At 44.8% G+C, this 26,903-nt stretch overlaps 1 protein-coding gene across 2 annotated transcripts in view; it reads left to right on the top strand.

Moving 5' to 3' along the window:
- Positions 1-25,848, top strand: part of LOC105025226 (protein diaphanous homolog 1) — a 103,196-nt gene extending 77,348 nt beyond the window's left edge. For both annotated transcript variants that reach the window (XM_013133555.4, XM_013133587.4), the window contains 10 exons: positions 6,921-7,019; positions 7,233-7,327; positions 7,462-7,563; positions 7,861-8,100; positions 8,524-8,653; positions 8,732-8,856; positions 9,741-9,905; positions 13,064-13,196; positions 17,656-17,745; positions 25,075-25,848. In XM_013133555.4, coding sequence (XP_012989009.4) covers positions 6,921-7,019; positions 7,233-7,327; positions 7,462-7,563; positions 7,861-8,100; positions 8,524-8,653; positions 8,732-8,856; positions 9,741-9,905; positions 13,064-13,196; positions 17,656-17,745; positions 25,075-25,259 — 1,364 coding nt within the window. In that variant the 3' untranslated portion in view covers positions 25,260-25,848. The remainder of the gene's footprint in view (positions 1-6,920; positions 7,020-7,232; positions 7,328-7,461; positions 7,564-7,860; positions 8,101-8,523; positions 8,654-8,731; positions 8,857-9,740; positions 9,906-13,063; positions 13,197-17,655; positions 17,746-25,074) is intronic.
- Positions 25,849-26,903: the final 1,055 nt, after the last annotated feature.

Genomic DNA, 26,903 nt, shown 5'->3' on the forward strand with positions numbered 1-26,903 from the left:
CTCCTCACACCCTCCTCCATCTCCTCACACCCGCATCTCTCTCACCCTCCTCCATTTCTTTAACACCCTCCTCCATCTCCTCGACCTGTCCATTTCCTAACCTATGTCTTGTCTCCTGTGAGGAGAGTAACAGGACAAGAATCTGTGATGGCTAGGAGAAATTTGCAATAGAAATTCTTTCTCCTGTTTGTCTGTATGTCCTTCAAGCAATGTGACATTTTAAAGGGTAATATCCCCCCCTCTTTCTTCCTCTGAGACCCCATGTTTTCTAGAGGCACCACCCAGGGGCCTAGGAAACCCACTGAAACCGCCTCTCTGACTTTTTTATTTTTTTGTGTGCCTGAGTGTGTGTGTCATTCTGTTTCCACCATGTGGTCATCTCACAACCACTAATCAAGTCTGTGAGGCTAGCCCAGAGGGATGGAGAGAGAGGGATGGAGAGAGAGGGATGCCGTGAGGGGGTGAAGGGTACATAGAGGAGAGGGAGGGAGGGAGGGAGTGGGGGATGCAGAGAGAGAGGGTGAAGGGTACAGAAGGGAGTGGGGGATGCAGAGAGAGAGGGTGAAGGGTACAGAAGGGAGGGGGGGGCGTGGAGGGAGAGAGAGGGGGGGCCGGGGGATGGCAGGACTATAGTGTTGGAGAGTTAGCGGGAGGGTGCTTTTCCTTTGTCCTGGTTGAAGCGGAGATAAAGAGGATGGATGGAGAGGAGGAGGAAGACGGCCCCCCCGTTGTAGGTCCAGAATGCAGTATTTAATATTTCAGGGGAAGGAGTGAAGTGCCATCAAAGCCCGGGGCGGTTGTTACCTAGGGGCTTAACAGTGTGTGGGCTGTCATATGTTCTGACATATGGTTGTGTTGTGGTTCGTCTCGTCGTCTCCTGGCTAATAGCGGTACCAGTGTAGCCAATCCATTTGTCAGGGAGTCGGAGATGGCTTGTAAGGCCCTGCCAGCCACCCCTAGAGGGCGCCAGGCGACAGCAGAACCGCATCCACCGTGGACATCAACACCGGGCTCACTCTCCCACCACAGACCCCCACCGGAGTTAGGGAGGACAACTCACACATGACACTGGGGGGGGGGGCTCTGAGTCCTCTGGGGAGTGAAGGAGTTACTAGGGGAAGATGAGTCAAAGGTGTGTGTGTGTGTGTGTGTGTGTGTGTGTGTGTGTGTGTGTGTGTGTGTGTGTGTGTGTGTGTGTGTGTGTGTGTGTGTGTGTGTGTGTGTGTGTGTGTGCGCGCGTCGGCACGTGCATGCCTGTGTGTGGGACCTCAAGGTCACTGAGAAACCAATGAGAAAACATTTGGGCACGTAGCACCGACCCTGTGTGTCTGTCTCTTCCTCTGTCTCTCTCATTTAATGCCCCCCCCCTCTCTAACTGTCCTTCCCTCCTTTCTTTCATTCTCCAACGCATTCCCTATTATTCACTCGTTCCCTTCTGACTCTCTCGCTCCCCATTTCTTTCACTCAGCCTCTATTGCTCTACCTTGTTCATCCTCATCCACCATCTCTCTCTCTGTTGTAATTAGCTGGTGTAATTGCAGTAGTAAATCTTGGCTCATGGAGAGTGGCTGATATTGGGCTGATTTAATAACCCCAGCCGTTGGGAGAGCATTAAAACTCACCTCTACCTGCCTCGTCTCTCTTTTTCTCGTCCTCCCTCTCTCTGCGTGTCTGTCAACTTGGTGTTTAATGTGTGTGTGTGTGTGTGTGTGTGTGTGTGTGTGTGTTTGTGTGTCCGTCCAGCCACTGTGGGTGTGGGGTTTGTGTGATTGAGGCGGCAGAGAGAATATGAGTTCAAGGTGAATCTGTGTCTGTATGTCAGCTGAGATGCCTTATCAGTGATGCGAGCTGAGTAGTGACTGCGTGTGTGTGTGTGTCTGCGTATCTGTGTGTCTGTGTGTCTGCGTGTGTGTGTCTGCGCGCGTGCGCTTCATCAGTGATGCAGGCTGTGTTTTGGATGCGTCATCACAGTAGACCTTCACGGCCAGGGGAGCAGAGAGGTCAGAACGGCCCTGAGAGAATAACACACATCTTTCAGATGATAATATACACACATTTGTGTTCTCCCTTGATCATTCTCTTTCGCACACACTCAAAGTCTTAGGGTCATCTTCACGGAGTTATGGAGTCGTAGCCAGTAGGAGCATGTTGTTCCTGTCCTGTTGCTCATCTCATTATGGTAGAAACTGTACTGCTGTTTGGCCAGTAGAGGTCAGTCATGCTCCACCCATCTCCATCTTGATAGTATATAGTATATGGCTGATACTAATATTCTTCAACATGTGGATCACTGATATACTGTGTGTGTATTAATATATATATATATATATATATATATACATACACACACACACACACACACACACACACACACACAATATAAGTAAATTCAACTAATTCAATTACCAGAACATAAGTTAACCGTTGGAGAGAAAATGAAAATATAAATGGTCCTTTTTTCTTTTCTTTTTTTTAGCTCTAATAATGTATCAATGTAAGGTCATTGTGAGGATTTACAAAATGTTTGTTTAGATAGGTTAAAAGTTAGTTATTTAGTTGGAAAGATCTCAGTTTGTCTCTGTTATTTTTGCAAAGGTATACTCTTGTTGTCAAATCTTTTAATATACTTTAAATATGATATTGATATTATCCATGTCATTAAATTATTTATAACAAGTTATTTGAATATTTGCCTGTAAATATACAATTGTCCTTCTCTTTCAGTAATGTGTAACCTTATTGTTTTACCTTCTTTCAAACATTACAAATTGACTTTTTAATTCAGGTCCCATGACCATCCCATAATTCGCACCATATAATAAGTCTGTAGAATGTAGAAACTGACTAATAGTTCCAGTACTTATTTCATGTTTAATCATAATGGATTATTTCTGGTATTTACTCATTTATACGGTCATTTATTAGGAGATATGTGTGATTTAGGTCGGTGGAGTAAATCTGACATGCAGTATCGTCTTTCAGACACCAGGGGTGCGCAAGTGAGCAGAGTTTTTGCCCCTCCCCTAACCCCTCCTCTCCAGCCTGACCCTCCCACATCCTGCCCCCACACCCCCTCTCTTGTGCCCCACCCAGCCATCTGGTGCTTGACTCATTGCATACACACTGCCAGGAATCCATTTTCTCTGCTTCCTTTCAGAAAGAAAAACAGGATGAAGGGGCTCTTTCAGTTAGAGGTTACCCTGGAAACTTCCTATTCTTTCTCTCTCTCTCTTTCTCTGTCTCTCCCTCTCTCTCTCACACATACACACACTGACATAATGTGGACATTTAAAGTTTAAAGGGACAAAATCTGCGTCAGCTGTCCTTCTGTTAAGTTTAGACAAAGACCACATGCCTCTCTTTGCCCCCCCCCCCCCATGCTTTCCTCGCACACGCATTCCTTTTAGACTTCTACATTTAACTTGATTTGCTAAATTGAAAACATATTAGGGCCAGATGAATGTTAGGAGTCTCTCCGTACAAACAGTATGAAGAATGTTACTCCTGAAACCTAAAACCCTCTCCTCCACTTCTAGCTGGGGAGAAACTCTAGTGAGAAGAATGTTGGATGGAAAGAAGTTAAGTTTTGTAGAGTTGAGGGTCCAGTTCTCTCGGCTGGCCACTAGAGGGACTTGAAGAGCCACAGTTTCCTTTTATAGGCTTCTGTCATCTGTAGGCAACACACAATGGGTTCTGTCATCTGTAAGCTTTTACAGTTAAAAAAATAAATAATCATATCCCTGGTCCACTGTGCATGCAGAAAGTGGTAATGAAAGAGAGGAAAATAGATGAAAGAAAATAGCTTTTTCTTTCTTCTGCTTTGGGGCTGTGTGACACTACACATCTTACCCACTGAACAGCTTCCAATTGCTTTAAAAATAGAAATGCAAGTCAGATACAAGCCTTTTCTCTGTCTTTGTTTGTCTCTCTCTCTCTCGCTACACTGTCTCTTTTCTCACTCCAAGCCAGCGAGCCATCACCTCGCACAGATTCTAGCCTTTTATGGAGTGAGGGAGTGAGAGAGGAAGGGAGAAAAGGGGGGAGGAAGGGGTTGAGCGGGGGTGAAGGACAGGCTCAGGTCTAATGACTAATAAACAGGCTTTTCTTTGTACAAATTCTCACACACGTTTGTTTTTCTATGCTTGTGAGGACTACAAACAGATTCCTTATTTTCCCTAACCTTAACCGCCGTAACCTAACATTTATGGCTAAAGCTCATCCTAAAACGTACCCAAATTCTTACATTATCCCCAATTGTACGTTTTTCTCTGAACCCAACCCACGAGCTGGAAATAGCTTAGGGTTGTGTTCACTCACCATAGCTAAAAGTGTTGTGGTGACTGAATTGTCAAGTTAACTGTGTGAGGACTGCTGGTCCCCCAATGTAATACCACACACACACAGACTACAGCATGTCTTGGCATTCCTCATACCGCTTTCTCTCCTTTTTAATAAGCAGTCGACAATACACTTACTCTATCTGTGTCTCACACAGAGACGCTTCTCTCAGTGCCCAGACAGCTGTTTGAGAGATGGGTCTGTGTTGGAGCTAACTCTGGGGAAGGAGGGGGGGGTAGAGTAGCTACTACACCACTAAAACTACACCGTTTACAAGAAAACAGGATAGAATGAGTGTGTGTGTGCATGCTTGTCAGTGTGTTTTCTAGTGGAGTTGCTATGTGTGTACATGTGTACTCTCGTGTGTGTGTGTGTGTGTGTGTGCGCGTGTTGTTAATGTGAAGTGTAGTGGACCTGCCATGTGTGTGTGAAGCCCCTTCCTGGCCCCTCTCCCCACAATGACTGTACCATGTGACTGAATCATTCTGTGATGTTACCAGCGGCCAGTAGGGGTGCCATTGCACCATAAATGAGAGATGCTCAGTGTGTGTTATAGTGTGTGTGAGCAGCCATTTTACCCTCAGCCTAGGACCCATTTTATGAATCAGTGATGACATCATCACAGGAAAGCATTTCTGGTGCTGTGCTCTGATTGGCTAGAGTCCATGCAGCACTCTTAAGAGACATAAGCGCCCTCTCTCATGCTCACTCATACACAGGAGCTCACCCAGTAACATACTGTACTGGTCATGTCTTGTTCTAGATCCCACTTTAACTCTGCCTGGTTGTTTTGGACGTCTAAGCTAGTGGTGCGTTGTTATTTCGGTACACATCTCCCTATATATCTCCCTGTGAAGTAATACCCACCTCCCCGTGTCGCAGTTTTGTTTGTGTGTCTGGGTGTTTGGAATAGACGGTGGATATCCTGCTCGTCTTCCTGGTCTCTGCCGGGTCCAGTCCACTGCGTGAAGGACAATGGTGTTTGGGATTTCCACTGACCAAACAAACCCGCATATACATTACACGCAATCAGAAAACACAAGTACAAAGAGCAAGATGGAAACAGGTTGCATTCCGAAGAGAGAGAGGGTGGTCGATACTGGAGGAGGAGTGGTGGCCAAACCATGTTACGTGTGCAGAGTGCTGGTCATGATTCCAACTGGAACTAACAATAGTTCAGTAGTGGCTTTGATTGATTGAGTGTTTCAGAAAGAGAGTTTGGACCTCATTAAGGGAACAGACCTCAGCTAACAGAATGACAAAGGCATCTCTGTATTTCTGAGTGGCCTCTCTCTAAAACAAAGGCCTGCTCTACTAAATTACTGGTCTGTGTACTTCATTCCAGTGACTCTAAGAATCCACTGCAGCAGTAATGATTTCAGTAGTAAGGGGGAAGAGCGGTGGTAGTGATTGTGTTAGTAGTGAATGTTGTGGTAGTAGTAAAAACAACAGCGATGATGGTAAAAACAGCCTCTGAGTGGAACAGGTGAAGATACTGGAATTGAGAGACAGGGAGAGAACGACATAGCCTATGAGAGCAGGAAAAGGGGCACTAAATGAGCCCACTTCCTGGTTCTCCCTCACAGACTGTGTGAAGTAGCTTCCATTTTCTGACCGATCAGTTCAGTTCTGAAAAAGAGGTGTTTGTAAATTCTGATGTTATTGGCAAAAATACTAATCTGTTGAAAAACATAAGAATTGTCCTGTTTGCTTCGGTTTACTCAAACTAGTGTCTACACTGAAAAATATTGGAGAATGTAACTATATTTGAGGGGCTACTTGCTTGAAATAAGTGAAATAATCTGCCAATGGAACAAGACAAATTTTGTGATATTTAAGGCATATGTTTTAAAACCACGCAGTATTATTTAATACAACTTTAGCTTGTTAAGAAAAATCAACCTTATTTTAAGTGTGGTTTGGTCTGTAACCTGAAAACAAGATAAATATACTTGATAAGACACATTTTCTGCAGTGTACTGTACATGTCCAACACACAGATATCAGACCAGTCAGGAACATACTATACCCACAGGAAAGGACCTGACCTTGTCCCAACAGTTTGAAGTGATGTGTTCATAGATAGTGTGTGTTTGTGTATGTGTGTGTGTTTGTGCATTTTATGCTTGTGTCAGAGCTCTCCGTGTCCAGTTGCATTATGAGCTGCGTGCTGTAGGCCTGGGTGGTTGAGATGCTCTTCCCCTGGTGGTTTGAGTGATGTTGGTTACATTGTTTGGCTCCATGACATTCTATAGCTGAAGGCATGGGAGACACCCAAAGGGCATCTCTTCCTCTGTCAACCTTCATCTTCATCGATCCCTCAACTTCTATCACTTTCTTCTTTCTAACTTTGTTTAATGATTTATATTGTCCTCTCTTTGCACTTCCTCCTGTTTACTCCTAAACACATTTTCTACCTTCTGTTCCCTATATTTTTTTCCTCCCTGTCCCGCTCTCTGATCTGTCCCAGCTCCACCTCACTCTCACCTCCAATTGAAGTGTGCCTTCAGATTAACACCAGTTCACGGTATGAATAATGGGTGTAATATTAACAGTATATAAATGTCTTGGCTGGTCTTTAGCTAAGAAGGACCAGGAGGGAGTGGAAGAGAAGAAAACTACCCAGAAGAAGAAGGTAAAGGAGCTGAAAGTGTTGGACTCCAAATCCTCTCAGAACCTCTGTAAGTGTTCAAGCTCTAGCTACTTTCCTTTTATTTTTCTCATTTAGCTCCAGCTGTTATCCAGAGTGACATACACCCATGAGTGACTGAATACATCTTACTACCTCTTTAACTCTGCAGTTTAATTTAGTTATGGGAGGGGGGGGGGCAGGGGATGAGAGTTGGGGATGATTAGGTGGTCGTAATGGTATGAACTGTGATTGTGTGTTTCAGCCATCTTCCTGGGATCGTTTCGTATGCCCTATGAAGAGATCAAAAATGTCATTTTGGAGGTCAATGAGAAAATGCTCTCTGAGTCCATGGTGCAGGTACAAAACTGTGTGTGTCTGTGTCTGTCTTCCTATGGCTGGCTGTGTCTGAGCATACATGAAAAACCAGGTCTTTGTTTACTGTATTCAGATGTTTTATTCATCCGGTATGTAAAGGGATGTTCTGTCTTTAGAATCTGATCAAGCAGTTGCCGGAGCAGGAGCAGCTGAATATCCTGGGGGACTTAAAGGATGAGTATGAAGACCTGGCCGAGGCAGAACAGTTTGGAGTGGTGGTGAGGACGCTGTACTGACTGGATCATTAGGAAGGACTGAGAAAAGCCCCCGATAACACATTGCACATGGACAACTAGTAGGCTGTTAAACACTCCGCCTTGTTGACCCTAGTTAAGCCCTGGAAGGACTCTAAATCAGGCTGTTGTTGACCCCTCTACCACCAATACAATAAAGGCTTTATACTACACTGTTTTAACACCACACAAAAAGTTGTAATGGATGTTACAAAATACATGCGCTACCTGTATGTCCATGTCTTAAAGCTTCTCATCTCCCCTCAACCCCCCCGCATTCAGATGTCCACAGTGAAGCGGTTGAAGCCCCGGCTGACGGCCATCTTGTTCAGGCTACAGTTTGACGAGCAGCTGAACAACCTGAAGCCAGACGTGGTGTCTGTGACAGCGGCCTGCGAGGAGCTTAGGAAGAGCAGCAACTTCTCCAAGCTCCTGGAGATCATCTTGCTGATGGGCAACTACATGAACGCTGGCTCCCGCAATGCCAAGGCCTATGGCTTCAGCATCAGCTACCTCTGCAAGGTGAGGAATGCGCGCGCACACACTTCAGTGTGTGTACACTGACACACTTACAAAGCCGTGTGTCAGTGTACACACTAAGGCTTTAGGCATCTACCTATGAGCAGACACACCTACAGACACATTACAGACGAGAAGTTTTTTTAATTTTTTATTGTTAGGGATCTCACTCCTTTATACACTGAAAAGTTAAAACGTTCACACCCTTAGTTCAACTACCACTGATTTATGTATGTTAGCTGTGCCTCCGGTCTACAACATCTGAATATCATTCAGCTTAAACAGGGGGATATCAAAAGCTTTGTGGGCGGGGTTAAAATAATCACAACAGATTTTTTTCTGCTTTTCATTCTGTTCCATTTACCTCTTCACCACCTTTTTCCTGGTGTTCTAACTGTCCAACTGTTTTGTCCTCTGTCCAATCAGCTGCGGGACACCAAGACAGCTGACCTGAAGCAGACGCTGCTGCATTTCCTGGCTGACGTGTGTCAGGAGCAGTACCCCGAAGTCATGAGCTTCCCTGACGAGCTGGTCCACGTGGAGAAGGCCAGCCGAGGTAACCAGGACGTCCACCAACACGACCACATTCCCTCATGAAGGTTTCCTTTCTCACGACACCTCTAACTCCTGCCAGTGTCGGCCGAGACCCTTCAGAAGAACCTGGATCAGATGGGCCGTGCGCTGAATAATCTGGAGAAAGACCTGGAGTCTTTCCCCCCTCCGCAGAGTGACAAGGATCTGTTTGTGGACAAGATGACCATATCCTTTATTCCCGTCAATCAAACTTCATTTAACATGTTGCCTCCTTTAATACAACCGTGTTGAATGTGCTGTTTGAAAGGATTTTCAATCGTCTCACCAGTTACGACAGAGATGTAGGAATCAATTACTGATGTCATTTCCTTTAAGCCATGCTATCCCGTGCTGACTGTGTTTATGATGGCGTTATCTCGTGCTGAGGTTGACTGTGTTTATGATGGCGTTATCTCGTGCTGAAGTTGACTGTGTTTATGATGGCGTTATCTCGTGCTGAAGTTGACTGTTTTTGATGGCGTTATCTCGTGCTGAAGTTGACTGTGTTTATGATGGCGTTATCTCGTGCTGAAGTTGACTGTGTTTATGATGGCATTATCTCGTGCTGAAGTTGACTGTGTTTATGATGGCGTTATCTCGTGCTGAAGTTGACTGTGTTTTTGATGGCGTTATTTCGTTAACAGAAATTTTCAATATAGCATGTATAGCAAGTATTTCTAATGTTGCTGTTCACTACCATGCTTCAATGCTGTTAACAATTGTGATTTGATTTGAAAACCTCAGTGAAAACCCCTTTGCTTCTGCTACTTTCGCTCGTGTATATCATGGCCGAAAGTTGTGTTTTTTTGTGTGTATTTCTTAGATATATGGTCAGTTTTGATCTGAACTATGTCTTTATCATCTGCACACAGGCTACAAATTACGGTGATCATTCATGCACCGCGGTCCTGCGGTGCTGAGATAGTCAGTGGCAAAAACCCACAGAAACTACAGCTGTTCATAAATCATGGCATACTACAGGGCCCATGGCAGGTTGTCACCGTTTAATCTGTCCAGGACATGTGAATGGTTCCCCTCATGAAGTTTTATTCCTTGACTGTTGTCCTCACAGCTTTGTGTCTAGTGCCAGAGAGCAGTATGAAAAGCTGGATATGATGCATAAGAACATGGAGATGCAGTACACTGATCTGGGGGACTATTTTGTGTTCGACCCTCGCAAGATTTCTGTTGAGGAGTTCTTTGGAGATCTCAACAACTTCAAGAACATGTTCCAAGTGAGTCTGTTTCTGTCCCTCTCCCTTTCTGTGCCTCTCCCTTATTCTGTTTATTTCTTGTTTCACCCCCCATCTGTTCTTTACAATTTTAAAGGGTCCTTTGACCTGTACATTCATTATTATTTGGGGATATACCAATACCAGTATCGGGTATCGGGCCGATACTGGGCTCATGTACTTATAGAAATTATGCCCATTACATGTCATGATAACAGGAAGTGAAACTCGATGGTAGTCGCCTCTGGACGCGAAAATATAGAATATAGAACTCAGATTGGTAGAGTGGGAAGATGGCGATTTCAGCAATGACACCAGTGCAAGCTCTGCTACATTGTCAAGAGGAGGAGAGAAAAGGAAAACAACAAATTTAACACAAGCAATTTGATCAAACATCGTTGGACTCAACCCAGCGCAGAGTTCAATGCTAATGCTAGCAGCACAGAACCACAACAACAGCTTACTCCAACACTGGAGAAGCAAAATAAAATGTCTAGAGACTGCCCGGGGGCAGAAAAAAAATGAAAGGGCAGCGCAGGAAAATATTAAATGAATCGTGCACAGTTTACTATCAAATGAGCATCAGAGCAGAGCAACAACGTTCAGAACTAGCTAGTGAGGTCAGAGAAAAGTAACTGTCTGTGTATGCGCACATTTGTGTTGAACTGTCAGTAAGTGGCTGTCACATTCATATAAAGGTGGGCCACAACTTAAGGTAAGAAGCTAGCTAGCTAACTTGATAGCCACAATGGATTAATGTCATGCAGGTAACGTCATTAGGGATTCAGCAGCAGCAATAAGACCTCCGGTTTTTGGATTTTGCCTTCAAAATAAAGGTCTGCGATGAAACGTTATATACATTCGGCAGCAACAATAAGACTTCATATTTTCATATTTTGCCTTAAACTTTTATTTTTAAAGGAAAACTATGTGGGGTAAAATATACATTTAAACAAAATACTATTTAAATAATACATTATATAAGGTAAAGAATATTATAAGGTGGAGCACATTTTGAAATGTTTAGAGCTTAAGTTATTTAATGTAGAATAAAATTTTTGATGTTATTATTGTTCATTTGCTTCTGCTCATTAGGTTTGGAGAGGGACTGTATAATCTGGTAGGCGATTCATGAACAGTTTTTTTTAAGAATGATTAATTGAGTGAATGATGTAAAATAAGTATTGTCAAATAATGTTGACAAGGAGCATAAGCCTGAAATAAAACAGTTTACGGTTATATTGCGACTGTTTCTGGTGGATTTTCGAAGTATGTATCCATGCATGCGTTTTGGGTCAGGATAGACACACATTTGCTGGCTACAACATACAGTAGTTATGTTATAGTAAGCCTTAACTCAAACTGTATACAGTTATATTGCGACTGTTTCTGGCATGGAAAAGTTAATCTTCATTCTCGCTAACAATTGCTCAATTCTTATGTTTATTCCTAGGAAGTTAGTAGATACTAGTAAGCCTATTACTGGCTAATAAGCTGTTAAAACGGCCTGTGGGAAAAGCAATATAGTTCCTAGATGCTATGGTTGAGGTAAACTTAAGAAACGTTAGTCAGTTTAACACAATCCTCAATGGAGTCTAGCGACTGCTGAACCGTGTAATGCAGTGGCGTAGCAGTTAAAGACAGTGCCTCTCATTTGGATGTCCTGAGTTTGAATCTATTGAGAGTAACAACATTTATTAATTATTTCTGGTAGATTCCACGATTCTTTCATCTTTTCACTTGATGAAAAAGTTAGTTATCGTCACCTTTATTGATAGTTATTGTATGAATGTCATTCACGAATGAAAGAAAAAAGTATGTTGTTTTGCCATGAAAGAAAAAAACACATTCTTATGCCATTAAATGAAATAGCTTTGGCGGACTCGCTAGCAATTGCTCAATTCTTATGACTATTCCAGTAAGTTAGTAGATACCGGTAAAGCTTATTACTGGCTAATACGCAGTTAAACCGGCCAGTACAAACACCATACATAGACGCTAATTGTGGTGGAGATCAACTTAGTAAGAAACGTTAGTCAGTTTAACTGTATCAGTGTCATTCACGAATGGCCATATAACTGTTAAAACGGACAGTGGCATCAGAGAATTTGTTCAGGATGGACACAAGGCTATACTGACACCTGGCAAATATGCAGCTCCGTGGTGTAGTGGTTAACAACAGCCATTCACATTGGCGACCCAGGTTCAAATCTCGAGAGGGCTACACTTTCTATTGCAGGCCGAATGAAATAGGCTTGCCTGGTTTCTTGTTCTTTCATTCGTGAATGACATTGATAAAATAACTATCAATATAGGTGACACTAACTGACTTCTTGGTTAAGTGAAAAGACAAGTGAATCGTGGAAACACCAGAACCCGTTCCACAACATGTTTATATGGGACAAACGTTTTATTTTTTTATTTGAGTACTTGGTATTGGTACTCTGTATCGGCGAGTATCCAACTGTAAGTACTCATACTTAGCCTGAAAAACAGTGGTATCGGTGCATCCCTCTTATTATTCTTACTACCATTTCTTTAGACCCTAAAGCTTTTCGCTGACAACCCAGTTCCTCCTGACCTCTCTTATCAGAGTGGCATTAACTGTTTTAGTGGGAAAGTGCTTCCTACATATTCCCCATTAAAGGGTATTATCAGTTAACTCTGAGCCTGTGCCAACATAAGTGGGGCTGTGGGGGTTCCATGAAAGTGCATGTTGCTGGTGCTGAAGGTAATAATGGCTCACCTGCTGTGGAAAACTCCTTAAACCCAATCGGTGCAGGTGCTCTCTCTCTTTGCTGATTTGTTTGGCTCAGGTAAATCTTGTTCTGAATGCGGAAGTCCCTCCACTGAAGTTTAGTTGTAAAGCAGTTAAGGTGAGGTTTAGGCAAGGGTTAAGGTTAGGATAAGGGAAAGGGATTGTGTGAGGGTAGGAACTGCCACTATTCCTGGTCTTCACAGAACACGCTGCCTGTTGAACTGCTAGCTCTGTCCTCACCATTGAGGCAACCAATCACATAATCTGATTCCAGGAAAAACTTCGGGACAAACACCAAACTCCTGTTTTGGAGGACGGACAATTAGTCTGAAGTGTTTTGCAGTGAGCAAGAGGGCAAGGGGGTCATACTCACACTGATGTATCCATGTCCATGTCCCCCCAGCAAGCGGTGAAGGAGAATGCGAAGAGGAAGGAAGCGGAGGAGAAGATGAAGAGAGCCAAGCTGGCCAGAGAGAAGGCAGAGAAGGAAAAGGAGGAAAAACAGAAAAGAAGCCAACAACTGGACCTCAATGCAGGTCAGAGTGTCTGTGGGAGAGGGAGGGGTCTGTGTGTCTGTGGGAGAGGGAGGGGTCTGTGTGTCTGTGGGAGAGGGAGGGGTCTGTGTGTCTGTGGGAGAGGGAGGGGTCAGTGTGTCTGTGGGAGAGGGAGGGGTCAGTGTGTCTGTAGGAGAGGGAGGGGTCAGTGTGTCTGTGGGAGAGGGAGGGGTCAGTGTGTCTGTGGGAGAGGGAGGGGTCAGTGTGTCTGTGGGAGAGGGAGGGGTCAGTGTGTCTGTGGGAGAGGGAGGGGTCAGTGTGTCTGTAGGAGAGGGAGGGGTCAGTGTGTCTGTAGGAGAGGGAGGGTTCAGTGTGTCTGTAGGAGAGGGAGGGGTCAGTGTGTCTGTAGGAGAGGGAGGGGTCTGTGTGTCTGTGGGAGAGGGAGGGGTCTGTGTGTCTGTGGGAGAGGGAGGGGTCTGTGTGTCTGTGGGAGAGGGAGGGGTCAGTGTGTCTGTAGGAGAGGGAGGGGTCAGTGTGTCTGTAGGAGAGGGAGGGGTCAGTGTGTCTGTAGGAGAGGGAGGGGTCAGTGTGTCTGTGGGGGGTGGTGTCAGTGTGTCTGTGGGGTGGGGGGTGGTGTCAGTGTGTCTGTGGGGTGGAGGGTGGTGTCAGTGTGTCTGTGGGGTGGGGGGTGTTGTGTGTCTGTGGGGTGGGGGGTGGTGTCAGTGTGTCTGTGGGGTGGGGGGATAGGGGGGTCAGCGTGTCTGTGGGTATGTGTGGTACTGAACGATTCACCCAAAATTATTTTGACGTGTTTCATTAGTCCAGTTTTGTTATACAATAATTTGCATGTCAGCAGTCGGGTTTTTAAAATGTACTGGTTTTAATATCAAAACAACTGGCATGATATCCTGTATTTCTGAATATACTTTAACTGGAGGACATGATGGCAGACATGCAAATCATGTTGGGACTGTATCAACAGGGCACTAATGAAACAAGTACTGACAGATTGTTTCTAGGTGAATCTTTCATTTACTGCCAGTTGGGGGCAGTCAGAGTCTACTGTATATAGATCTCTCTCTCTCTGTGTGTGTGCGTGTGTGTGTGTGTGCGTGGGCGAGTCCAAGCGCCTGTGTGTCCACATGTGCACGCGCTATTTCCAGCAATCCACAGCATACCGAAGATAATCTAATATAGACAGCCTCTGAGAGAGTGAGACAGAAGAGTGAAGGAGACAGGCTGATGAAAGTAGAGTTGAGACTCTCATCCCTGCATCCTTGTCTTTTGGAACAAGGGGTTTCTGTTTACAAAGAGAACGACAAAGAACTTTCTGAGATGAATAAAAAGATTGGAGTAGCAACCATCACACCCTGCCTCGTTCTGTCTCTCACGTGGCCTTGTGCTTAAACACATAGAGACCACAAACTAGTTTTGCCCTCTTTCTGTCTCTGACCTACTTTCACCACATTCCTCTTTTCTGGCTGCAGTCAGTCTCTTGGGACTCCACAGTTCCACAATCATCAGAATTCGTGTGTGTGTGTGTGTGTGTGTGTGTGTGTGTGTGTGTGTGTGTGTGTGTGTGTGTGTGTGTGTGTGTGTGTGTGTGTGTGTGTGTGTGTGTGTGTGTGTGTGTGTGTGTGTGTGTGTGTGTGTGTGTGTGTGTGTGTGTGTGTGTGTGTGTGTGTGTGTGTGAGTGTGTGTGAGTGTGTGTGAGTGTGTGTGTGTGTGTTCACTCTTTCCCCCGCGTTCTTTCTCTCTCTGGATGAGGTGTTCCATCTGGTTCTTCTCCTCTTACCTCTCTCTTCCTCTGTAGTTCTTTATACCAGGTTATAAAAGGTTCTTTAGCACTCATAAACTGCAGTCTTAGCCTTTTGTACGTGTAGGGTGTGGTATTCAAGTTTCACGGTCAACTGTGTTCATATAAGAAATACAATGTTTTCAAAGCACTGTGTTTGCATGCACACACAAACCATCCGTTCAGAGCATTGAGTGTGTATTTGATTGTGCATTGTACTGACTGACACCAGGTGTGTTTGATGCTAGGAGAGCTGTGGGTCATTTACATACAGGTGGTAAATATTTCTGACAAAGCTCAGGGGTTTTCACCACAAGCTAGTTAAACACTCACAGACACAGAGCTTATCTTTTTTTAAGGGTTTTTGATATCCTTTCCACCAGTGTTTTGGCTGCGTCTTCGTATTCGGCTTCCTCATAATAATTGCCATGCTTTTCATGCTGTTACATTCCCATTCGTTCCCACGTACACAGTCACACATTTGTTTGAACTGGGAGAGGGCTGTTTAGAGTTGATGGCCTTAACGTTCCCATGGGAAATAAACACAGAGTCATTGTGTCCTTGGTATCTTTTAAACTGACTAGATACCACGCCTCTGACACACACACACACACACACACACAATCTTAGCAAATTGTTAACGTGTCTTTAATCCTTAATTTATATAGCAGCAAATAATAATGTAGAAATATAAAAATTTTACCTCACTTCTAAGAAAATACCTAAATCCTTGGTTACTTTTTACTTTTCCCACAGTGAATTCTACACCATCCCCTGTCTTCCACTACACAATGACCTGTACCACCACACTGGAAATCTCTGGAAATACCCAAGTTTTTCTAGTTTCTTTTTTTTAAATGATTTGTTTCACTGTATATACATTGAACAAATTTCTTGTGTTGTCCATCTTTCATTCTGAATTTCACTTCATGTATTTTATTTGCATTAAATGTAATTTGTTAGTCAACAGCTCTTAAAGCTGCCCTTGAGTCTGATCAGGGATGTGTTTCGCAGCTCGGCAGCTAGGTGTCAGTGCTGCATGAAAGAGCATGTGTGTGTTGTGTTTGAGCAGTGTGTGGCACGGACTCGCCACTGGGGGTGCTGTGACTCTACCGTAGAGGCTGTGTCAGAGGGGTGGGTGGGAGTGGCGGGTGAGGGGTAACGATGAGCAACAGATGTCTCGGGGGATTAGACCGTGCTGGTCCCTTCAGAGCAGAGGGAGAGACTAGGACAGGAGAAAGGGATGGACTGACAGTGGGGACGCGGAAGGCCTTCTAGAGCCGTGGTCTTGCGTGGTAAACAAGCTCCTGTGGCCAAAGAGGGGTCTGTTGTCTGTTTGCATAACCGTGTTTCCCGTGCCTTTATAGTTCTCTACATGATGCATGCATGCTTGACCCCAGAGACAAGGCCAGCCATCTACTTTCTACCCCAAGGCCTCATGTTAGCTGCCAGGTCACTAGGTTAACAATAAACACAGGGTTATTTCTTTTTTTTTATGATGTCACTGACCTTTTTGTACTTCCTTGGAGTCAGATGACCTTGTGTAGGGCAGATATGTCTGCGTCCAGTCTGAAGGAAGTTAGTGGTTTTACGAGCCACTAGTAAGTAGTATAACCACAGTGATTTGGAATTTGCTGTCCTGCACTAACAGTAGTTAGCTGTGTGCTTCTACTTCACTCATGATGACCCAAATAGTCCCATTTCACCCTCCTGAGAGCAGTTTCCTGGAGAATGTGTGTTTGGAGGCGGGTGTTTATTTAAAGTGTTTACTAGATGGCCTGGGGTTTAAGTGAAGCATGTGATTTATGTGTGTGTGGATGTTTGCCAGATGAATTCTCCTTTGGGTCAGAATAAAAACATGACTTTTTTTTTTCTGCTTGTGTAGCTGTGTGCCTTGGCCACTTGGGTGTGTGTATGAGCTGAGTTGTGCCTGCACTGTGTGGGTGTGTGTGACTTTCTCTGACGTGACAAGTGAGACTAGGGACCATCTGCTCCTGGATTTATAGTCGGATTATGTGTGTGAGTGTCAGAGTTCCAAATTTGTATTAGTTTCATACACATTTTTGCGGATGTTGTTGCTGGTGTTGCAAAAGCCTGCTCCCTTGGCTCAAAAAAATGAATTTCCCTAAATAAAGGTACTCTAGTATGCGTGTGTGTGTGGTGGGGGACGACGACGACCTTTAACCCCATCGGCTCAGCACCCATCACCCCAGCCCCCATCACCCCACCTCCCCCTTCTGTTTCACAGTGAAACTAATTAAAGCCATCTGCCTGACAGTCCACAACTAAATCCCCTTAACACACAAACCACACCGTTAGACAACCGGACACTGTGTCTGGGGTGGGGCAAACACGCCACCTACACACCCCACCCAAACCTACTGTAATCTCACAGCCCTGGTCCTGAACCCTGTGATGGCTATATGCCCATCTGAACCGGGTCAGCGCCCAACTAGGTCAATGTGTCTAATGGGCTGCTGTGTGTGTGTGTGTGTGTGTGTGTGTGTGTGTGTGTGTTTGTGTTTGTGTTTGTGTTTGTGTGTGAGAGAGAGAAAGAGACTGCAGGTAGGGGGCGTGTGGTGTCCACTAATCTCTTTTCTCTGTCTAAATGCAGGATGCTGAAAAGATTGTGTATGTGTCTGACAATAGTTGTTTGTTTTCCATTGCCCCTGTGTGTTGTGATATTGATTGTGTGTGTTTGTACAGAGGGTGATGAGACTGGTATCATGGACGGCCTGATGGAGGCGCTGCAGTCTGGTGCTGCCTTCAGGAGGAAGAGGGGGCCCCGACAAGCTGGTAAGAACACACGCTGGTTCTCTATGTTCCGGTGTGTGGTGAAGTCTGGGTCTGGCACCAGTTGGGCTCTAAAAGACAGAACAGTAGCTGTAATCTGTTACGGTGCAGGGTTACAGAACTAAACACTAAATATAGTTTATATTACCGAATAAAGGCTATATTGGACTACCTATCAATCATAGTTTATTATGACCAGTGAGCATTGGACAGCCTGTAAAAAATGCAGACTAGCAATAGTTTTGATCCCGGCCCATATGGAATATGCACGTTTGAGATTCTTTCAGTACTCTTTCAGATATGTTGTCTTTTGTTGCTCAATCAAATATTTTCAGATTCAGTTATATTATAATCACAGGCTTGACAGACTGATGGACCATAATCACACTTTTGCACTTCCAATAGACTGCAAACCGCTCAAATTATTGACTTGTTACCCGCAAATAAGTAACCAATAGGCCTACTTTCTGTCAGTGCTCAAGGTATATCGTTTCCTGAGAGCAGCTCCTGTTGTTCAAAAATGTTCTGAAGCAATGACTGTTGTTCTGAGGCAATGACTCTTCAATGACAAGAAACATGTATGCTAATGAGTGTGCCGATGAGTCCTTCATTTTCAGGTTGTGTTCAGGTAAAACAGACTTTTTAAATCAATATTTGAATGTCAAATTCGGTTCAATACCATCTCCCTCGTTCATCTGTGTCCCCACTTCACCAGCCTCCAACTGTGGTTACTACTTTGAATATAGGCCAGGGGATAAAGATACCCTTATCTTTATCCCAACTTGCTGTTTATGCACCTTCTGCTGTTATAATTCTGGTCCAATGTGTCTCCACTGTTGTGGATTGGGGTAATCAGACTTTAGTTTCCAATACTGACCAAGATGCCTAAGCTGAAGATAATGTTGAGGAGTTTAAGTAAGAGTAGTTAGAATTTTGTGAATATTATTTTTAGTACATGTTCAACACAGCAGGCCTTTTTACAGTTGTCGTTTGTCATTTCCCCTGTAGTTAGTTAAGTGTTATTCAGTGGGTTTTGGTAGTCTTTAATGGCTAAATATAGGTTTTAGAAATGATTATGTATTATTTTTTTACTCCAGATTGTTGTGTTATAGGGGTGAGAAGATGGCAGGTGGTTTATCCATACATCTCCATTCTGGATAGCTTGGTCTTTGTGTGGTTTGTTCAGGGTTCTCAATTGTTCCTGGAAGTGATTTGGCCCTTGGGATTGTTCATTGTCATTGAACTTTATCCTGACATGCTGGTCTTCATAGTACATTTTTGTACCGTTTTAGCATTTCAGTGTGGTGAATGCAAACGTTCTGGTGTCTGTGTTTTGTTTGGACCGGCATCTACATTTCTAAGCCTTTTGCTTCATCAGAAGTTTTTCCTTGCTGTTGATTTTCTTGTGTTGTGTGTGTCTCTCTCTTCCCCACAACACATGCAATTTTGAACTGTCCCCTAAAAACACACAGTTACAGCTCTAAAGAGCTGTATGCTTAGAATGCATGTTTATTCTCACGACAGGACAGAGTAGAGAGACTGTAACCTGATCTCTCTCACTGTGGAGAGGATGTCTGGGATAACTATGCCAAGGAGACTGCCACTGCTCTCTCTCTCCCCCCCCCCCATCAGACAGGCATGTGTGATGTCTCCCTGGTAAAGATGTAAGGCCTGAGTGGATCGGGGTCTTCTAATTTTGGCAGGCATTCTCCAGGGGCAATGAAAAACGAGGTAAGGCCCAGTGAACCTCATCAAAACTAAACCGGCCGACACAACCAGAGGAAAGAGGGAAGGAAGGAGGAGTGAGGGTCTCCGTCGGCCCTGCCAACCCTGACAGGAAGGGTGTGTTTGTGTGTGTCGGGGGGCCAGGGAGGGACATCTGGAGCTGGATTATCTGTGAGCGTGTCTCCCATGACTCAGACGTCTTATTTTAGCGTCCTGGAGGAGGAGAGGGCGGAACCTCCTGGTCTCAACACAACTATTAAAGATGGCTGAGGTTCTGACTGCCACACACAGCCACTGTCTTTCCTTCTGTTACTTTAGCAGTGCCATTGTGACTGCTCCTGTGCCTCCCTCCCCGAGCTCCAACCTGGTGCATTGTTGTGCCTTGTGTTTCCGGAGAGCCACGTGGCTGAGACGCTGGAGACAGAGGTGGGGCAGGGCCGACCCCTGACCTCTAACTCCTGTGCTGTGACTCAGAAGCTCTCCGCCTGGCTGTCTCTGGGGTGGCGCCAGCAGCTGCTCTTTTCTGGCTACATTGAGACACACACACTGAATACCAATGCCTGCATGCCGACACTGATCAGGCTTCAACACTAATGCCGTGTTTCCACTGGTGCTTTACCCCGGTACCAGGGCTACACCGGTGATTGATGCTCTAGACTTCCCTGTTTCCACTACATTTGGTACCAAGAACTGAAGGGGGGGCTCAGGTGGGGAGGGAGAAGTAAACTATTAATGCGCTTTTCTGGTTAAGAAAAATAAAGGGCTATATTTTTCTGGCAGTAAAATAAAATAAACAACACCATGCTCAGTTTATTAAAATACGGCGTTAGAACTTGAGGGATCAGGGATCTGTTTGTTAGATCGGATGAAAACCATTACTAGAAGCCTAAAGACTCAGCAAATGATAGGTTACGCATTGCTATGCATCACTATTCGAGTAGCGCAACGTCCTAAAGTCCGGGGCTTGGCCCCAAGTGAGAGCCGGGCCCCTTGGCCTAGTGGCCGATTGGCGATGGCCTGTGTCAATAGAACTCAACTCACATTTCTTCTGTTCAAGGTTTAAAACACCCAAAACCCTCACCTCTGAACAATTTTGTAGTCATGACTTCTGCTTTTCATAAGTAGCTACAGGCCAAGCTTCTGTTTCATGTCCTTTTAGATTAATTAAAATATTATTTTACAGATAGACGCTCAGCCATTCTATGTAAATGACACTCTTTGAGTGAGTGATGGTGTTTAAAGGAATGACGCCATCACAATAAACTCTGTCATCGTGTTAGGACCATCTGCTAGGTCATAACCCCACCCTAAAGCACCAATCACAATAGACAATGAATGACCACGCCCCAATCACAATAGAATGCCCTCACATAAAGGGTTGGTCACAATGGAGACACACGCTCGCTCTGCATCAGGCCAGCCTTTTAACCGTGACAACCATAATAAAAGACACTCCCTCGCTGTGGGGATCCCTGCACACCCCAGCAATGGATATCCAGCTACACACACACTTTCCAAAAGGTCACTGGCAGCACAAATCCTCCTTTAGACCAGACCATCGTCTTGCCTGCTTTGAGGGCTTTAGTCTGATAATGACGTCACTGGCTCCCACACCTCCACAGAGTAGTGTTTATGGGTACAGATATGGCCAGCTGTGTAGACGCCCTTAAACTTTACACCAGATATTTCAACCTCTGGATGCCATGTTATGTGCATGCCATGTTTTTATTGATTTAGTTTTAATTCAATGCTCTAATCACTCATAGTAACCAGTAATGGTTAAGATGGAGTCCTGTACTCTTCAATATTGGCCAAGTGTCCCTAGCTGGAAACAGAATAAGGTGGAGGTCACCCCACAAACACATGAGGGCTTCTGGGAAGGTTTTTCCTAGCTCCAGGTGTCTTTAATTTCACAATGTTTAATGAGTAGCAGATGATTTCTACACCAACTGATTAAATAGTTCTACTTAGGTTTTCAATAATAACATTGTTTTGTAATGTGGAAAATGCAGTTACTTTGATATCTGCTGAATGTGACCATCTTTGTGTTTTAGAAGACATTATTTTAGGGAAGGGCAGGGTTGTCTATATATTTGGTCCCATCTGTTAGTGTACTACTCCTTTTAGCCTGATGAGGGCAACGTGACCTTCTATTGTCTGCTTCTCCAGCTGGGAGCATCAGTTACCACAGACTCCATGACTGTCCATGACATCTCTGTCTACTCTACAGGGACACATCTCCATAGTCCTCTCACTCCAGCCTTAGACACGCGCTCGCTTGCACGTGTACATAGTCACTTAGTGGGTTGTCTTATCCAGAGAAAGTTATAAGAGCAATTAGGATTAAGGCCTTACGGGAACAAAAATCCTAATTGCTCATAACCAACAAGCTTTCGGTCATTGGCCCAACATTCTAACCAATCTGCCGCCCCTTGCCCACCAACCCCCATACACTCATATTCATTCACACTGTGACAGATTCTGTCAACAATGACATCGTGGTTGTCATGTACTGAGTACCACGCAATCCCTCTCCAGGACTCATACACACAAACATGCATTTCCTAGAACGTTTAGACAGAAACACCGTTATTTTCATCATCAGGCTGTAATTCTGAAGTCTGCTGTTGTTTAATGAGTTGCAGATGATCTCTACACCACCCTGTGTCCTCATCTCCCCTCTCACACACACAAACACAAACAAGCACCAAAAACACACACTTGTAAACAAAGGCTTTGTGCTGGGTTTTGGTCTAGACAGCTCATTTCCTATCGGGAAAGGAGCTATTTAGGCCCAGAGCCAAACTCACCTCAGCCCTGAATGGAGAACAAGTTGCACTCAATGGAAAGACACATCCGCTATGTGTTCATCAATGATACATTCAGGCATAAGGTCATCAGCCAGGCTGAGACTTACTATATTTAGTTCAGCTGACCGTTACGGATGAAAACAGTTGAAAAGTAGAATAACAGGATTTATTCTGCCATTGAAAACCGTAGCCCTATAAACTTGACGGCAGGCAGAATTTCAGAATCCAAATGTAATTTGGTTCAACTGTCCAAGTCACACCAGAGTGGTTGTTTACGGTGGTTCCCTGGCCCCTGTGACTGTTACTCCACAACCATTATCCTGTCAACATTCTTTCTGTAGGAGCCGTGTCTGTTGGCGTGATGCATCGGTCTTTGTCTTTCAGGATGGGGGCCTGGTTATGCCTCCCTGTCCTTCTGTTAATGCCTAAAAGCTTGTATCTCTTGGTTTTAAAAGGGGTGAAAGATTTGTATTTTATTTTTTGTTTCTTCGGGTCACACGCCTATCTTTAGAAAGTTACTCTTACACAGTTACTATAATTTGTATTGCCCTTTTTCGTAACTATGGCTATTTGGCAATTAACAGACATGCCACGACTGTCACCGCCCTTGGTTTTGTTCACTATCTACAGAAACTGGGATTTTTCCTGAACAATTTGAAGTGTATCTGCTGCTCTGACATCATCCTCGGTTACATAACTAAGGCTGATTTGTTATTTGGATTCTTCCTCTATTATTTAAACTCTATTCCTAGCTCACTGATGCCCGAACGTCTCCCTGGTGTGTCAGAGAGAGATGGAGGAAGCGGAGCTGACAGGCTTTGAAGTTTTTTGGGGTTGGATTTTGGGGACCGGCTCTGCATCACTCGCTCACACACTTTATCAAGGCTATTTGCATAATTTAATATTCGTGGGTGTGTGTGACTGCCTGTGAGATCTCTCTGTAATGAAGAGCCTGGGGTGTCTGTGAGAGAGGTGTGGGTTTAAAGGCACAGCTGCCTGTGTTCAGCAGCAGAGATTACGTTCTGTGAAGTTCCGTCGCTGAGTATGAACAACTTCAATTAAGCGCTTATTGGGTTATTCAATCACTTTCATACAGGGCCTATATTTGAAAAAGGTTAATTACAGGGACATTTTCTACATAGCATTACTCTTACAAAAAAGCGTTGAAAAATATCTTCACTGACATGATTATAGTCTTGTTAAGCAGTTCTATAAAATGAAGTGTTTACAATGTTAAGTGCTTTAAGAAGACGCTCCTTTTCATTTTTATATCGTAGTTGTTTAGCCGAAGCTGTTATCCATAGCAATGTGCATTCAAAAATGGCCATTTGCTGCCGCGACATGGTTTTGAATACAGTCTACTGTTCTTTTAGCAACAATGCAATCTCTCTCTACAGTCTCTATCAATGAGCCTAATGACCTCAAAATATATATCGTTTAAAGAAAGCAGTCAGTTCATCAATGATGTCAATAACTCCCGGGGGATAAAATGGTCACTGTCTGTTAATATCAGCCAGAGGTTTGAATGCAGGTTGCGTCAAAATGGCTGTGAACTGTCCAGGTTTGACCTGGGGGTTGCCCACTGAAAAGCAATGCTCTGATACGTCCTCCCATCTCCCCTCCTTTTCCTCCCCAGACTCAGTGCTGTCCCTGTCTCAGCTTGTGCTGGAGACCTGCTCGGTAACCTGTGTGCATTTGGGGGGGGGGGGGGGGGGGCGGTTGGGGGAGCATGCGTGCCGGTTTGCATCTGTGACTACAGTCGTACTATTGGGTCAACCCCAGAATACACTCATACATTTTACTGAACACTCTAGACACACACGCACCATTGCAAAACCGATACTGTTGTTTTGGAGGTTTTGCTTGCTTGATTGATAATGGCGGAGCTTTCCCAGAGGCTCTTTGGGAACAAGAACACACAGGCACACACAGACCGATCCATATGATTTCAAGATGGCCGCTGGGACAGCGCTGTCTGCCCAGAAAGGAGAACACAGAGGAAATGGAGGGAGGGAGAAGGCAGGATTGCTTTGAGGGAACAAGTAGAACAATATAAACTACAACACATCTGCAGGACCAAGTCAGTCACACTCTGCATATCTTTCTCTGCTTCCATCCCTTTTTACCCTCCCCCTCTCAACTCACCTATCCTCCCCTTTGTTTTTTTGATCTCCCTCATCCCATCTCACTCTCTACATCTGCCCCCTTCTTTCTCTCCCCCAGTCTCTTCCCCTCTGTCATCCTGTCCCATATCACTTCTCCTTTCTCTCTCTAAATGCACCACATCATCTCTCTTCTGTTTGTAGTCCACTCCTCCCTTCCTCCGTCTCCCTATATAGTCGCACATGATTAATCCCCCCCTCTCTTAGCCAATGGGATGCTGTTGAGTAGTAATCTGATACAAGTACAGAAGCATTCTACACACACACACACACAGTAATCCTATCACATTAACGCCACCCGTCGCTGTTTGCACGTATGCATGTGTCTCGTGTGTGTTTTGTTCCGTCTGGAACATGTGTGTGCAGACACGGTGTGTGTTCCTCCAGCCCTCCCTGGGACCGTTGTGTCTCTCTGGCTGCGGCCCAAACACCCCCCTATTCCTTCCACAGCACCCCTTCTCAACCGTCCCCTGTGGAAGGAGTGGACTACGTAGGGAATAGGGGCCCAACTAAGATGCATGACGCTTGATGTTTGCACTGAACATCATCTTGTATGTCTGTTTGCCCAACAACGCCATACCTGACTTGACCTCTGATCTTTGCCATTGTTCTCTCCCTGTCTATCTCTCCCTCAGCCAACCGGAGAGCTGGTCATGCAGTGACAAACATCCTGGCCAAAGAGTTGATGCAGGAGGACCCCCAGCCCTCCAGCAAATTTGCCAATAAGAAGGCCAGGATGGAGCCAAAGGAGGAGCCCCGTCCAGATGAGGCCGGGTCACTAGAAGATCTTCTGGAGGACAGCCTATCACCGTCCAGTTAAACCAGAGGGTCAGAGGTCGCCCATTGACCACTGATTTAGGATCATATTCTATCATATCCTGCTCATAATCCTAACCTTAACCATGTGGACTGGGACGCTCATCTAGACACCACTGTATTCCACCATCAGTTGAAGGAACATCTGTATTCTCCCCATTTCCTTTGTGGGACCACAGCATTGAACAGACTCAGCCTGAGGACCAGTGGGTAAGGAGAGGCTCTCACCCTGACCGGTCTCCCAGGGCATACGACGCCGGCTCGCTCTTGGATGCTTCCCCACTGACGGGAGGACTCTTGCGCTTCCATATTAGTTTTCAAGAATCTGCATGAACATGTTCACTGCTCCCTCTCTGTCAGTGTCACACACTCTGCCACTCTGTCAGTCAATCAACTCCTCCTGTCCGTCTGATTTCTTCTTGCTCTTACTCTGAATAGCATCGTGAGACAATCCCCATACTATTTCTCAGGAGTGTTCCAGCATTTTTCAGGAGGGATAGGAATTCTGTCTGGATGTTGTGGATATCCTAACGACAGTATGTTGAAGTGCTGGATGTTTTTCTTTTTTTTAACCCATTGAAAAAAAAAAAAAATCTTGTTTGCTTTTGCTCAGATTTTGTTTGATTTAAATCCCGTTAAACGTTGCTCTGTAATTGTCAGATATACTGTATGTCAGTGTTTGTTTACGATTTACTGTGTGTGTATAAAAGAAACAAGTGCCAAACAATACAATTCCAAGCTGCACTTTTCTGCCCTTGTGTTGTCCAGTAGGGCTTTGTTCTGCATTGGGGTGGTCCAGTCCTGGTACCGTATATGATCATCTCTTTGTCCCGGCTCACGCTCCGGGGTATATGTAGAGCACTGTTAGGCTTTTGAAATGAGATGTCTATACAAATGTGTGTGTGTGTGTGTGTGTGTGTGCGCGCACGTTTGTGTGTGTCAGATATGCCCTCTCCAATCACTGTCCGGTACTCCCTCTGCCTGCCTTCCTGCCGTCATCATAACTGTTATATTTCATTAAAAGAGTTGAGGTCTTTCTGCTGAGGTGACTACTCGCTGGAGTCTGCGTGTGTGCCTGCGCAAGTGCGTTTATGAGCTTGGCCTCTTTAGGCCGCAACACCCATTGCAGAACGTTTGGCTTAGCTGTTTTCGGATTCCGGAGCCATAAGCATGTTGCTGCCACAGCGTAATACTGGAAAGAGGGTTGAGTGGCCCGGTCCCCTGTCGCATCGCAGCAGTAACAATCCATACCACAGATCCCAAGTCATTCTTAAGCGAGGTTAGAATGTCACCATGAATAACTGCTTTCCCGTAAGCACTGAATCATTAATCCTGGTGTCACAAGTAGAGCCACTGTATATTACCAAGATAACACGGATTAGTCAATAGCTGACTGAGATCACTTTGGGATAATGAGTGTTGCTTCCCAACGGATGTCACCAGGTGTGCAAAGCAATCATTCAGGGGCGAAGAAGAATGTTGGATTTTGTTTAACTTTTTGCAATGTTGACGGTTGTTTGCCGGAAAAACCTTTGGTCAACGGTTGGATAACATCCATGTTATGACTGGGTTGTTTTCGTATGATCCAGTTGCTATTATTTAAGTGGTCTTTTAATGGATGTTTTTGACTCAATGCAGAAAGGTTGAA

The sequence above is a fragment of the Esox lucius genome, chromosome 4 (assembly GCF_011004845.1).
Source record: "Esox lucius isolate fEsoLuc1 chromosome 4, fEsoLuc1.pri, whole genome shotgun sequence".
NCBI classification, from domain to species: Eukaryota; Metazoa; Chordata; class Actinopteri; order Esociformes; family Esocidae; genus Esox; species Esox lucius.